Source organism: Taeniopygia guttata, chromosome 12 (genome assembly GCF_048771995.1).
Source record: "Taeniopygia guttata chromosome 12, bTaeGut7.mat, whole genome shotgun sequence".
NCBI classification, from domain to species: Eukaryota; Metazoa; Chordata; class Aves; order Passeriformes; family Estrildidae; genus Taeniopygia; species Taeniopygia guttata.
The window spans coordinates 14,800,773-14,816,077 of record NC_133037.1 but is presented as its reverse complement, the minus strand read 5'-3'; the positions used below and the strand labels follow the sequence as shown (position 1 = coordinate 14,816,077).

The window sequence follows — 15,305 nt, the reverse complement described above, 5'->3', positions numbered from 1 at the left end:
TTTGGGAAATATACTTGAAACAAACTGTTGCAAATTGATGAGACAGTAAAAATTATTTTAAAGTAAAGTTCTCCTGGGAAACTTATGGATCTGTCCTGATGGATACAAAGTTCCTGTCCCACATACTAAAACTAGCAGAAGACAAATATGCTGAATGTTTCCCTCTGATGTTGCTTCTTTCAAGTTCAATGCCATCACAGACATTAATTTATTCTGATTTAAAACTCAAGCAGCTCCCTTCAACCTTATATTTTAGTTCCTCAGTTTGGACTACAGAAGATACCTTACAGCCCTACAGTTTTTACTGATTTTATTCTGCACCTAACTAAATGTAAATGAAAAAATGAGTTGTGGAGAGGACTATTTCCTAACATGCTACCATCCAAATATGAAGAACTGCTCAATGAACATTTAAACAAAGACCTGCAGACTTACCTTCTGACTGTCCGCTGTGGGAGTGAAGCATGCTGCTAAGAAGAAAAGCAGCAATCCAGGAGGATGCATTTTCATGCTTTTACAGGCAGGACCCTTTACACAAAAGGGGTGGCGAGAGAGGCTGCAATTTCTGTAAGATAACACCGCCTACTAAGAATCAGATCCAAGACAAACCAGAGGTTAAAAGTAAACAGGGAGAGAGCATTTTTGCACTGTGCTTTTTGGCTGCAGAGCCTTCAGAAATGGATCTGCTACTTCTAGCGTTAGTTCTGAATCAACATAGCCTTTTTCTTTCCATTCTTTTTTTAAATGCACAAGCAGAGCTCCTTAGTAAAAGGTTTACTCAAAACAGGAACATCTACGGATTTCCTCTTACATATCAGTTCAAAACAGAAGGAAGGAAATCCTTAGTTTTCAGCTAATTGGAATGAAAAGAGGTTAACTGTATGCTTAACAGAAAGCAAATCCAATGGGCAAACTTAAATACCATAAATTCATGAAGAGTAAGTTAATTTCCTTTTGCCACTGGTGTGAATATGTCCATAACACCTCAAAGTAAGGTAGAGCTGAGCACTGCCTATCCCAAAGTATTCCAAGAACAAAGCCATGCGAGTGACAGGCTGTGCTTCAGAGCAAGAATGGAGCACATTGAATCAATCAATCAATCAAGCACTTTGGGCAGGCTTTGATATTTTTATTTTAAATAGTTGACTTTCTCAGCAAGAAAAGCTGATGCTATGGCGGCAATGGCAACATTTCCAAATTTCATAATTTCCAAACACTCTGCTGACAGCTTGATGAATCCAAGGAGCACTTCCATAGCACTAAGAACAGGAAAGTCCCAAAACAGGATTAAAAAAAAATACACACTAACCTGAGGTACAGTCTGCAATTTATAGTCTCCTTTTGAATTTTATAAAGAATTGATTATTGACAGATTTTCTGTGTTCTTTGTCTGCTAAGAGAGCCCACTAACCTGAGCAGTCTAAGGATTGCTTCTGTTAGCAGCAAATCTCACTAAGCAATGAGGCACCTTCATATTTTCAAGCCATTAATAGCACATGGAGGTGCCTAAATGAAACCATGGAGCCATTCTTGTGCTTACATAAATAATGAGAGCATTAATAATTTTTTGCCCCTGCATCCCCACCAAGACACACATGCTGTAACATATGAGGCGTGTAGGAACCGCTGTACTTACCGGTGCCGTTAGCTGTGCTTTACTTCTGCCTTCATCCTACAGGGAAAGGCAGCATGATGAACAGCCAGCCCTGCTATATATCCTGCACTAACAGGAAGCAGATAAGGCACACAACCATCCACTGCAACCCGTGTGAGCAGCACCAGCCCACAGCTCAACCCGACAGCTCAGCCCACTTGTCCTGCCACAGGACAACTGCAGCCCTGGGACTGCTGCTGCCCAACCGGTGCCACCCTGCCAAGGTCAGAGGGCTCACACTGCTCTGGAAACCATTTGGTACCCTGAAGGTCTTCAAAATGAGGCAGAGGCATCATGGCTCAGCCAGCTCTGGTGGGATGGGAAAGTCACAAATGGGCAGTGGGGACACTCTTGTAGAGAATGGAAGGAGTACGGTGTTTTCTTGGCCTGCAGTCACGGCCCTGAGCTGGCCATGGAAACACAAGAATGAAGCTGCTTCTCTCCTCCATGCTGCCCCAGGAGGATGGTGAAGATTGCTGGGTTTTCCACGAGCTGCCTGTATGATGCAGGGATTAAGTTGGCAGCATCCACACATAGCTGATAAGTTTTTAAGGTGAAAATAGTTCACCCTGGGGCACTTGAAGGTGCATTGGCTTCTTTAATGGGTTTTCAGACAGTTTTCTAAACAGCTCAGCACTGAAAATGGTACAGGGCAAGAAAAGACACACAAAGACTGATTCCAGGGCTTTCCACTGCTGCTTATCATCACTGTATCTAACCTACTGCAGGGAAACCAGGAAGGGAGAGAAATACTTGGTGAAATTCCTGTCTGAATTAAATAAATCAGATTCACAGCAACATCAAAAGGTTCACAGCCAGCTTCCTTATCTGACCTCACCTCAATTAAAGACTAGCAATACAACAGCAATACACAGGCTAAAAATGCAAACAGTGAGTAGTGCCATTGTATAGCAGCAGAGCATAAACTGAAAAATCAAAAGGTCATCTCTCATTAGACCCTGCTTTCCTGACCAAGCAGCATAAGCAGAGTGTATTTCAGCCACTGCCTATGAGCTGCTCTGAGAGAATGGAAACTTTGCTGGCCACTGCTGCTGGAGCTGGAACACCAAAATCTGCAACAACTTGGGCTCTTCATGATTCTGGAAATTGGTAAGAAGGTGAGATGACCACCTCTAAATTAATAGGTGGTCAAGAGCCATTAGTAATGTCCAGTGCACAGAAGCCAAGGTGCTCTCAGCAGCAGTTCCAGCAGGCAGAGTCATCAAAGATGACAACACCAGCAGAGAAACAGCACACAAAGCAAAAATGAGCCAAACAAATTACTGCTCCACTCACAGTTTCTGTTCTCTTCTCATAAATGGACTCCTCCTAAGCAGATAAATGTATTTTCTTATGGATGACATCTATAAAAACTTTATGCTGTAGTGGCAAAATGCATTGGATCAAATTTTTGATTCCACTGTTTAGTCCAGTACTCTTCAAAACTGTCAACAAATAGAAACCCCAGTTGCCTCACTCATTTCAATTAGACCTGCTCATGCACAGAGGCATCTCTACAAAGTATTTCAAACCCCCAAAATCTTGTAAAGCAAGATCCTGATATCTGCCAGAGAGCATTCATCAAAAGAGAAAATGTAGGCAAGACTTGTAAAGATCTGATTTGATTCTGACAGAGTACACAAACGGCCCTGTGCAGGCAGGGTAGGAGGATTTTGTTCACATCATAGTCAATGTTTGATTGAAATAGGATTGTGCAAATCCTATTTTAAAACATACAGTAGGAGTTGTCAACTGTTTGCTAGTGTTTGGCTGTGAGGTTTCACACATGGACATTTATTTGTTTTGGAAAGCATGGAGATTGACTTACCTGTTAAGTGTCTCTTGCCCACATAACAGAAGGTGGCTGGTTTAGCAGAAGTCACAGACATGGGTCTCAGAAACATCTTCAAATTCTGGCCCTGACTTCTTCAAGATGACCGCTACAAAACACTTAAAATTTACCTGGTGGGCTCAGTCTCCCCCTTCATCAGCAGATTGTTGGCAGCAGGAACGCTCAGGATTTTTCTCTCTCAGGGAAAAATTCCCTCTCTTTTTATTTATGCATCTGTGACAAGCTGGCTCCTCTAAAGCAACATTTGTAAGACCTGGAATTTTTATTGTGTACACATAAACATTTAAAGTTGAGAATTTGCTGGCAAAAATTACTCAACCTGTTTCACAGGAAAAGAAACCAAATCCCCACCTGGATAAAGGCAAAGGATAAGGCTACAAGCCCTCCCAGACTCCCTTCCTGCCTGTGCCACACACTGTGTTTTAAAATGCTGGGTCACCAGCTTTGCTCTGTGAAGTGTGTGCAGCTCTGACTACATTGGGCAATTTCCTGCTATTGAAATCTTTTGTTTAGAAACTATAGAACCAAGGCAAGTGATTTGCCATCCAGTCCACCGTGCCACACAGCTTCTCTGGGAACTGACCATTTGGTTACATCCACAGAGAGAAAAGGACTCTTGTTCTGCACTTCTGGCAAAGCTGGAAAAGGACATTAAGTCCCTTTGCTCTGAATTGTAAGGGTGTAAGAAGGCTGTGAGTCTGAACAGGATTAAACAGGCCAAGCCAATAGTGCTTGCATGTAGGAAGGGGGCCATCCCTGACTTAGCCAACATACCCTCAGGGTCCTGGTGAAGATGCGAGGACACAATCCTAATTTTTCTTTCCTCTTGGCAAGTTGGAAGGAACAGGAATTTTAAGGTTTGCTCATAAAAGCAAAAAAAAACCTGCAAGGATTGCACAGAGAATAGGAGTCTGTTTATCCTTCTCTTTCTCACATAGACACAGTAGTCCAATTCCAAGCAGACCGGTAGGACTGCCTGAGCACAGTGTTGTGGTACAATTCAGAAAGAAATTATCCTGGTTGCTCACATCCTGTTACTCTAAAACCTCTATGAGCAGCAGTTCCAACATCAGTAGATAAGTGCTTTAAGTCTGGCCTATCACTTTCTCTGGACTCGGAGTTCCTTTACATGTTCTGCTGCAGTGAAAACCTGCAACCTTTCCCATCTCTTGGTTTTAGTTTTGTACCTTTCCCATTTATTAAGCAGCACTCTGGGATTGTACTGGAAAGTCAGACTCCAAATTCCCCACAGATATCCAATATTAATTAGAATTCTGGGTAGGACTGTTTGTTTCAATAGCTGAGCTATTGAAACTCAGTACCTGCTGAAGGAGCATGATGCAGAGGCAGTGAGCTCTCCCATGAAGTGCTGCTGATTCTTCAGGTCCTGTTGTCTATAAGGGATAGAAAGGACCTACAATGTGCTTGACTCAAGCTGTACCCAACAGTTTGCCAAGGACAGCACTGAATGTCTGCCTGAGAACAGATGGAGATGGGAGTCAGAATCCTGCTAGCTCTGCATTTTCAGCAACTTCAGACATGCTAGGGGTTCTTGTCATCCCCTCTGAGACCCTGAAAACTGAAGCACAAGGGTTTGGTGCCCACCTCATCTACTCTGGCTACTGCACTTCATGCACTTATTCAGGTAGATCTTTCCAGTGTTGGCCAGTCTATTTTTAGTGCTTTCTGGATCTAATGAATTTCCCATCCTCCATTTTTCACATCAAATTTTAGCTCTCCAAGTTATAAATGCCCTTAATTATCAGGTGGACATCAAGCAACAGAAGCTTGTGGTCTGCTCTGAGCCACAACTTCCTATCTTTCCTCATATGGCTGCTTTCTGCCTAAGATTTGGTATGTTTGAAGGTTAGTACTACAGAAGTAAACTTTCTGATCAGAATGCACGTAAGATGCAGCAGCACTTTGTTAATTAAAAAAACCCACCTCGTTATCAGGGCTAAGAACAAGAAGGTGAGCCAGAGGGGCTGATGGAAATACCTGATTGTGCAGTACATCCACAGCCAGGCAGATCAGTGCTCTGCAAAGCAGCACAGGCATGGACACAGGACAGACAGGATGCAGGTCACGCTGTCATTTCTTCTTGCAGAGAAAACAGTGTAGCCCAGGTCAGCACCTCCTTTACTTTCTTTCCTAATGAGGTTCATTTACAACTTTTTAATTGTAATACAAGGGAAGTTTTAAAACCTCTGGGCAGATCCTTGGCAGATGACACTGAACAAAAATAATTGTCTGGGTCTTCCTAGGGTGGCAAAAATGGACATCAGCTGCAAAGTCAGAACACAGAAAATTGAGAGTTCAGGAGATACTTTCCTGACAAAGGTCCCCCCACCTGCCTCTGTGTTTCTGGTCAGAACTTCAGCTACTCAAATATTGTCTTAATGTTGAACAAGGGTCGGAAGCTGGAAAGAAGTTGAGGACAAAGGGTTACTAAAGAGGAATATGCCTGCAGGGCTTTGTAGTCCTCTTGCAAAAAGAGAGGCAGAAATCAAGACTTTCTATGTAAGCTCAGCTGTTGACAGTGACTTCATTTCACAGAACTTTCTGTAGAAACTAAATGTGGAAAGTTCTGGGAAATCTTTATGAACTGAAGCAATCAGCTTAGTTTCAAGACAAATTATTGTACATTTTCAAGAAAACCTCACTTAAATTCCTGTATTTAAGAACAAAAGACTACATTAAAATTAGACAATAAAGACAACAGGTTGGCACTGAAGAATGACAGTTTATGAAAATTTTCAGCTTAATATTGCACTTAAATGAACAGAAATGCACACCCACAAAGCACTGACTCCAGCAGGTTCTAACACAGAGCATCTGTCCTCTGGAGACTAGCTGGGAGAATTTGAGCTGTTCAGGCTGGAAAAAATTAGGTCCAGGGAGACTGACTGCAGCCATATCAGTATTTAAAGGATTGTTTTAATGAGGGATTTTTTTACCATGGCAAACAGTGATACAACCATGGGGAATGTTTTTAATTTTTTTTTAAAAAGAGATTTAGATTAGATGTAAGGAAGAAAGTCTTTACTTAGAGGCCCTGGTACAGGTGGCCCAGAGATGCTGTGGATGCCCTATCCCTGGAAGTATCCAAGGCCAGGCTGGATGGGGCCCTTGGAAAATAGATCAAGTGGGTGGCACCCCTGCCCATGGAAGGGGAGTTGGAATGAGATGATTCTGAAAGTCCATTGCGACAGAAACCATTCTGTGATTTTATGAAAGCAGCAAGGGATCAGATATCTGGTAGCAGGAGAGAGGGGGATTTCTTGTTTGGGGTTTGGTTGGGCTGTCATTTCTAATTTTTTTACCAGTTAAAAATGGAAAAAGAGGTGAAGTATGAGGGAAAAAGCTTTATATAGCCCATGCTCTACTTAGCAGAGAATAGAAGATGACTTATTGAAAAAATGCCCTGAAAATAAACAATTCTGATAGCACCACAGGTAAGATAGTTACTGGAAGAATCAAAATATACTGCAGTATGTACTGAATACTTCATTAATCTTGAAATGTGATCAATGCTTACCAAGGTATCAAGGAGGAATTGCAGCTATTTCCTGGATTAATAATCTGATCCAAAGGGACAGAGTCTATATTTTAAACAGGTGTGAACTTAAAAAGAATTTTAAATTCAACCAGAGATGTTTTTTCTAAGATAAAATACAAAAAAGGGGCCTTATTTGCTCAAAAGTATGTAACAAGCAGGGGGTTAATCCCCGCTTACTCTAATATAAGATTCTCTATACCCACTACTGTATTAAAATACCTTTAAACAGTTGGGTTTTACAGGAGATGCTTAAAACAGAACTCATGTCTGTCTCAAGCACAGGGCACCCCTCCAGAACAGCCCTTATATGCAAGATGGAAGCAGGGCTGACTTATCCAGAAGCAATGACAAATATAATCCTCATATGAGAGACAGACCTGTCCATGCTGGCTCCAATCCCAGGCAGTTCCAGAGGACTCCTTACAGACTCCCTTTTTAGTCACTTACATGTTCTCTTATAAATTATCTATTCATCTGGTAAGTTCTAAAATGCTTTTGAAAATCAGACTGTTTAAGTTGCCACAGGCTCCTCAAAAGTGTTACCTTGGACAATTATTAATAAGTGATTAACAGATCTACATCAGCAAGAACTAGTGAAGACCTAAAATTTCTTTTAATTACTTTATTCCTAGGATGTTTAATTTAGAAATTAGCTTTTCCTACCCAATGATAGTTAAGATTAAATAAAGATCAGCAACATTGAGATTTCAGAGAATAGAAGAGCTCTAAAGTACAGGAACATTAAGTTTTCTTTAAGAGTTTGCAGTACCTACCTTAACTGTTCAGTGCAGTCTAAGCTTAAGGAGTTAGGCTTCCTCTGTCAAACTGGGAGCAGAGCTGCACTCTGATGAGATGCTCCTCATCTCTGCTTGCTTTGGGAACTCCACTGCATCCTGCAATATAATTTGACTTTGGCTGCCTCTGTCTTTGTCATCCTTGCACTGACTGCTACATTCCCGGCTTCTGAAATCCAAAAAGCATAGCAAAAGCTCTGCAATAGCATGGAAAAATACTCAGTGAAACCACCAAACTCCTAACAGCACCATGGACTTCCATTCTTGGAGAAAACTTGTAACTTGTTTAGACCAGGCCCTGAGCAATCTTTTTGAAGATTTGATTGTTGGATGTCCCAAGGTCTCTTCCAACCCAGATTCCTCTATGTGTTTAAGGGCACCAGTTTTAAGCAGCATCAGCTGCCACATAAGCATCAAAACTGTTCTTCCCTTCTTAATCCCATTAGATACAGAACATTCTTTTTCAGTGTCAGTATCTGTCTTCATAGTAGTGAGTAGGGATTTTACTGTCATGAGGCATGCTAAAACTTGTTGGGCACAGTAACTGCCAAGTTAAACACGATAGCTTAGAAAGAAAATCCCTAATATCTAATAGATAAGCAAAAGTACTTGAAATAAATCCTCAAATTGTGTTTAGAGGCTGCAGATCCTCAGTTTCCATGACTCAGATGTATTTCTGGACTAACAATCTCGTGGTAGTAGAATTAACTATTTTCTCCTTTCATCTTGCTGCACATTTCATACTTTACTATGCACTCTAGGAACAGAATGTGTGCTGCTGAACTGCCATATGGTATCCTGGAAAAACAAGATATAAACTTGAATAAAGACAAGGCCAAAAGAAAACTGTCAAATTACGCTTTATTTGTATTGACAAGATAAGCAAAAGAAAGACTTTGTGTTCAGAGATACAAATCCATTATTTGCTGACAAAATGCTGATATAACCACACTGGGTATTTCCACTTTCAAGACAATACTGAGGGGATCTTGACCAACCAATTCTTTTATCCTTGGATAAGGAAAATGAATGCCTGTGAAAATAGTTTCATATGAAAATTTGTTACCTGCTTGTGGCTCAAATTTTACTGTTAAGTTAATGATTGGCAGCAAATAATTACATTTGGCCTCAAAGAAAAACATATGTAAAACTGTAAGATCATTAAATAATAAGCATTAGCAGCATACCCAAAATACTTCTTGTACAAAGAACATTGCACTTGAACATACACAAGCATTTACCCTTATTTACACATTAGAATTTGTATAGAACAGCAAGACTGATATATACAGAAAAACAGTGGAAACCTTAACAGCCCCAGACGACAGAATATCTAGTGTTGACTCCTTAAATTTTCCATACAGTTTCCCAGGATGTCTCATGTGGTTTTTTTCACTATATACTATTGCATAAAAATAGACTGTACAAGAAGGTCAGTCCCCAGTTAACACTTCAGAGTATTTCTATGTACTATTACACGTCCACTGCACCAGGGAGCAAAGGAGTCCAGGTCAGCTCCTCGTGAAAACAAAGAGAACTTGACAGGTGCTACCTACTTACTCACTGTGCTTTACCTTGTAATACACACTGAAATCACTTGGCTGTGCAGTAACTACCCAGTGAGTTCCAAAGGCAATTCTCTACCACACAGGATCTCCCACTGTCTTGCAAGCAATGAAATTAATTTCTCCCTGCTTTCTGCACTTGGGATAAAAATATACCACTGGATCTCTCTGCTCCTGGTGCCCTCTTGTTTGGAATTTCCTTTTGGGACACTATCAGTTTCTCCAAAGTGATCCAGTGTTAAATTCTGCATCAGGTCCTGATTCTGAACATCATCAAACACAAATGTAAGGGTCTGTGGATATGTCTGATACCCCATGAGTACTCTATCTAAATCCCGGATTCGCCTTCCATCTGCAAGCTGATATTTGTCTCTCTTTGGTGGCTCCTTAGCAAATTCAGGCAGTGGGTAACTGATATAATCTTCATCAAAGAGGAACAAATCAGAGCTGGTCAATATCAGTGTTTTCGGTTGAAGTGAACTAGTGTTCTGAGCAGATCCTTCGAAGTGATTTACTTGAAATGCCAACACATACAGAAGGATGTTGAGGGATGGAAGATTGGTCAAACCATCCATCTTCTCTGCCACTAGAAAAGCAAGGTCCCCAATTTCCTCTTCATTTGGATAAATAAATTTTACTCTGCTAGAGTGAATCAGTTCATAATTCTCCATTTTTCCTGCAAGAAACAAACATTATTATGTCTCTATTTAGTGCTATACAACACTTTCTTAATGTACTAGGATAAACAACAACCATTGACAGCTCGAAGAATATAAGTTTTGTATCTATTGATACTTGCTTTGCTTATAAACAATATTGGAATAATTTTATTTGGATTGCAGGTCTCTGCCAGAGTCCAACATACTTTTCTGCAAATTTCTAACCATGTAAGTCCAGGGTAAATGTAAAAAGCCATAACTAACTTCACTTGTGCAAGACTCTTACATACATTTGACAATCCTACTCACATAAGGCACATCTAAGATAACTAAAATCAGGGAGTTTAGTTGAAGCATCAAATAGGAAATGACTGCTGCATAAATGTCCTTCAAAAGAGTTTTTAATCAGTACAGTTTAGGTGAAGCCTTAAGTATGATGTCTAAATAAGTCATGACATGCAGAAAAGACACTCACCTGTGTTTTTACTCCCAAATTCAGAGTAGAAGTCCTTATCTACTGGTTCAGGTGAAGGAGTGCGTGCAAGCAGTGACAGGACTGCCATAAGCTGCTGTATGAAGGTGTGAGTGTTGTAACTGTCTCTTGTCAGGCAGGTGACAATGTGATCTGCAGAATGCCCTGAGCAGAGCACAGAACATAATTCATTCACTGTGTCATTACCATTTCTTAAACCAACATGCAACTGTCATCAGACAAGATTTTTTTAAGGATTATTTCTCCTGAAAACATGCATCATTATTCAGAAATCTTTCAAATTCTTGAAAACAACAATGGAATCCCCACAAATCCCTCAAAAAATACATAATTTCTCTTCATCTAAAATACAATGTATACTTATGATTCAAATATTGCTCTAGGGATTCAAGAAAAAGAAGCAACAGAAAACCTCTCTTCCGTCTCACTAATAAAGACACAGATCCATCTAAAAAAGACTGGAACAAAATAGAACTGGAAAAGCTTAAAGCACAAGATGTACTCACCAGTAATTCGGAAATACTGGTCGAACAGGCCAACATTGACTGACTGCAGGTCATTAAGTTTTAGCACAAAGCAGCAAGAGAGGTGGAAAGAACTGTTTTCACAGTCTGAGTTTTCTTTGTTCCAAAAATCTGTTAAAGAAGTATACATGATATAAAGGTCAAAAGAAAAAGATTGTTCTGCCCATGAGCATAATTTCTATATTACAAACTAATACTTATCTCACACTTGAAGAAAGAAATTAAGAAAAAATTTGGTACAATGGCTAAAAATTTCTTGAGCAAAATACAAGCAAATTTTATTAGGAGCTTTTCTATAAACATTTGTCACACACCAGATTTAAATCAGCACATGCACCAATAACACACTTCAACTGAATGCCCACTACAAGCTTCATTACTCTTCACTTTCCATTTGCATTATGAGAGGGACTATGAAATAACATCAAAGAAAAGCATGGATCCCATGGCAGCTAAAAGGGTCTGTCTGAGAAGCAGCTATGACTCAAGACCCTGGTTTTTTGAATATAAAAGCCTTATGCAAATACTGACCCCTTCAACTAGGAGGTCTAATTAAGAATATTGACCAAAATTGGTACTTAGACTGAAGAGAAACAGAGAGAGGGATTTAAGATGGTAACATGATTAAAGGATCAAAGTAACTACTTTACCTGACTGGTGCTCATCTGCATGAATGAAAGAATCATCCAACAGAAAGTAAATAGCTTTTGTTGAGAGAAGCACACAAGCCATCACTTCCACACTGGGAGTCTTGTAAAACAGAACTGAAGACCACATGAGGTGTCTCAACTCTTCATTTTCCACCTAAGATGTAAATTTTATTTTATAAGCACATAAACTTTGATATTTCAGACAGTTTCATCACCTTAGAGACAATTTCAGACCCCAGAGAAACAACTTCAAAATCTTAAGCACCTGAACACGCTCTGGTCAAAGAGAGGTAGTTCACCGCAAAGCTGCTGAATGAGGCCACCATGGCAGCCACTGAAAATATATTGTGCTTATATAAGAAAATTATTTTTCTGTTATAAGCAAATTATTCTTTGTTTTCTGATCAAAATTAGAAAAAATACAGAAAAACATCTCATTTATAAGAAAAACTTTTTAGGGCAGACACTGCAGGTAAAACTTTAATCACCAGCTGAGCAGTGGCTTTCCAAACCACAAGTCTGCTGAGCCTTTAGGTGTTTCTGAGGGTTGGATTTGAAGACCCTGGAGAGAGGACAGGAGCACAGCTTGCCACTGCAGCTGCTGTTCCAACTCAGCATCCTTTAAATGAGTCACCTGCTTTTTTTATCCGTTTCTCCTGATATAAAAAGAGAAGCACAGCTTGTAACTGTGCTTGCTTAAAACATTTGGAAGAGAGGTAAGGGAATAAGAAAAACATCTATTTCTCAAGCTTTCAATTGACATTTATACTCAGATCACAGTGATTTACTACTCAAAAAGCCACATCATAAATTTTGGGTAATATTTTTACTTTTCAATCTGATGTTCCCCAGATACACTTAAATGCTTTTCAGAAATCAGGTTTATCTGTTCATGTTTCTGGAGTAACTGCAGCCATGCACATGTGATGCAGTCATGTACAGTATTATAAAAACTTATTTCTTGATTTATCTACGAACCATCCCAAAATAATTTCATTCCTGTTATTTTCTTTCTTTTTCCCACTTCAAAGAAAATAGAGGAACATTCTTGGAGCAATCACATCTTCAAGACATAACTAGTGTACTCTCCTGTTCAGCACCACAGATCCTGATGGCAAAATATGCCTTGCAGGATCCCAATTGCTGTAGCAGAGAATCCAAAACGGATAACACACAGATTCTTGATCAAAATGCTTTTAGGTTTCCCAGAGCCTAATTCTTATGGCTAAAATCAAAAAGGTTTTTATAGATACTGTGTAGTACAGAAAGGTCACAAAGCATGTTTTTGTACACTTGGTGTAGACATGATACCTCTGCAATGTTGCTATGGAAAAATTCAACCAGGGCTCTTCCCTTCAGCCCAGCCACATACTGCAGAGACACAGAAACATGAAGATGAACAGGAATCTGGTTATCTTCTGTTATCTTCTGCATAAGAAGCTCAGATGGGTATAAGGATGACAATGTTAGATGAGGCTTGCAAAAACTAGAAAAGATCCAGAACACAAATAATCAAAATGTGAAGATCTACACAGCTTTTTCCCTACAAGAATATTTGTAGTTCATTCAAAAATTCAAACCATTTTTAATAGTTTAAATTATTTATAGCTTGACCATAGCTGTCAACCTGCCATGACCTCAGCCAGCAGGCACATGAAATAGGAAGTTTCCTTCCATCAGAAATTAGATTTTACATTGCAGCAACAAAACACAAAACAGTCTAGGATACATTCCAGGATAACCATTCACACTCACACCAGACTAGCACAATGCAGAAGTATTTCATCAATACTACTACAGTCCAAACCCAACCACAATGACAGCAGCAAACACAGGGGTCAGGCCACACATCAAGCACTGTGCAAGAGACCTTTCACAGGAATCATTACCTGGCTGCCTGACTGTGTCTGTTTGCCTCCACAGCATTATTTCTTACAGCATCTGATTTGCTTGAAGCTTTGAAAATAATAATAGTCTTAACATCCTGGAGCAGTGTCCTTAGAAGGCTGTAGATTCTTAGAAAGTGGAATTTCTCATGAGGTAGAACAAACACTGCTGTAACAAATCTGTATCCAACAAGCAACTCCAGCACGTGTCCATCCAAAAACGAACCTTTCTGCTGTGTGGCACTGTGAGCTGGATGCAGCACAAGTGATGCCAATGGAATTCTATTCAGCTTAAATACACTTCCCAAGTCTTCTGTGCCTGCCCATTTACCTGGCAGTAAACTGAAATCCACCTTTACTATGTACAAATGCTGGGGTGTTAGAAATATCCAACACGGATGGACCACACAGAGACTCTGGTCAGAAGATTTATATACTGAAGAATAAAGTGCAGAACACAAAACGTTCTTTGACCATTCCTTGCTATTGCCAGCTGACTCTGGTTGATGCAAGACTTTCTGAACATTGGTTTTATTCCCATAAACAAGATATGTTGGGAAACAACCTTTTATTTCAACATCTTCGGCTGAAATACAATTCAATTCCATAAGTTGACAGAGAAATTCTTGGAGATTTGCTTTTCTACAGTACCATGTGGAGCTTGGTAACACTGATGTGTAGTGTTGAGAGCAACACGTTTGTAAACAGGAATAAAAGTCTTGAAGATTCTGGGAGTCTGAAATAATAAACAAGCAGTGGTCACTGTTTTTCAGCTTCAGAGTTAAACAGATTTCTGGCAGGAGAAAGCCAAATTCTATTAGATCGGTGTAGGGAAAACACAGTGTTAATTTCAAGGCAGAAGGGATGCTCTGGCAATTTCCTCTCAATTCATGATGAGGAATCTCAAACACAGCTAGCATCTCATCGGTCAAAACCAAACAGGAAGCAAACTGTCTGAGTCCTTTATGAATGTGAATTGAAAAGCTCCAGAGAATTTTGACTATGTCAACACTCTCAACTGGTATGTTGTCAGATGATTGAGCATCCGAAGTAGTGCTGAACTCAAAAGTGTGATCTCCTTCATGAAGTCCCATTTCAAAATATCCATCTGCTTTGTCTGTGGTTGTGGAATTACCCACAGGGCTCCCTTTATTCTCTGTGAGGGAGGGGGCAGATTTCTGCAGAGCCTGCACTATTGATGCACAAAGGTGCTGGATAAAGTCTTGGTTGGTGGCAGTGTAGGACATACAATTAAAAGGCAAGATGATGGTATTACAGGGGTCAGGCACTGCACAGTGTTCTCTCTCCAAACTTCAAAAGAGAGAAGAAGCCACAGTAAGTACAAACTTGAATTTAAAACGAGTTATGGCTACCTACAATTCACAGTGCTGCTTCTCAGAACTTTGATATTTGCTCATGTTAATACAGTTAAATCAGTCTGCACAGCCATTGATTTTAAAGGCTGGTAGTGGGTAATTCTATAGAAAGTAAACACTAAAATGTTTAACTCCACTTTCCTTTCCCATCCCCAGTAAGCACAACCTGATAAGCTAAAGGACTAGACAATACAGCCATTGCTGGTTTTGAAACACTAGCTATATTCCAGGGTTCAAAGGTTAAAATCACTACACACCATATTTTGGTTCAAAAAACCAGAGGCAGAATATAA

At 39.9% G+C, this 15,305-nt stretch overlaps 2 protein-coding genes across 7 annotated transcripts in view; both read right to left on the bottom strand.

Annotated features, from left to right (window-relative positions):
- Positions 1–1,736, bottom strand: part of STAB1 (stabilin 1) — a 52,685-nt gene extending 50,949 nt beyond the window's left edge. For 2 of the 4 annotated variants that reach the window (XM_072934724.1, XM_072934725.1), the window contains exons 1-2: positions 1,637–1,735; positions 436–565 (exon numbers count right to left, since the gene is read on the bottom strand). In XM_072934724.1, coding sequence (XP_072790825.1) covers positions 436–510 — 75 coding nt within the window. In that variant the 5' untranslated portion in view covers positions 511–565; positions 1,637–1,735. Of the gene's footprint in view, positions 1–435; positions 566–1,636 lie in introns of all 4 variants that reach the window. The other 2 variants (XR_012057894.1, XM_030282825.4) reach the window with 2 other exon arrangements.
- Positions 1,737–8,703: 6,967 nt separating this feature from the next.
- NISCH (nischarin) overlaps positions 8,704–15,305 on the bottom strand; it is a 29,430-nt gene continuing 22,828 nt past the window's right edge. For 2 of the 3 annotated variants that reach the window (XR_001122876.5, XM_012572793.5), the window contains exons 16-21: positions 13,640–14,947; positions 13,062–13,236; positions 11,751–11,904; positions 11,083–11,211; positions 10,559–10,720; positions 8,704–10,100 (exon numbers count right to left, since the gene is read on the bottom strand). Coding sequence is in view for 2 of the 3 variants with exons in the window: in XM_012572793.5 (XP_012428247.4) it covers positions 9,472–10,100; positions 10,559–10,720; positions 11,083–11,211; positions 11,751–11,904; positions 13,062–13,236; positions 13,640–14,947 (2,557 nt within the window). In the remaining variant the exon portion in view is untranslated. Of the gene's footprint in view, positions 10,101–10,558; positions 10,721–11,082; positions 11,212–11,750; positions 11,905–13,061; positions 13,237–13,639; positions 14,948–15,305 lie in introns of those variants that run through there. The other variant, XM_072934667.1, reaches the window with a different exon arrangement.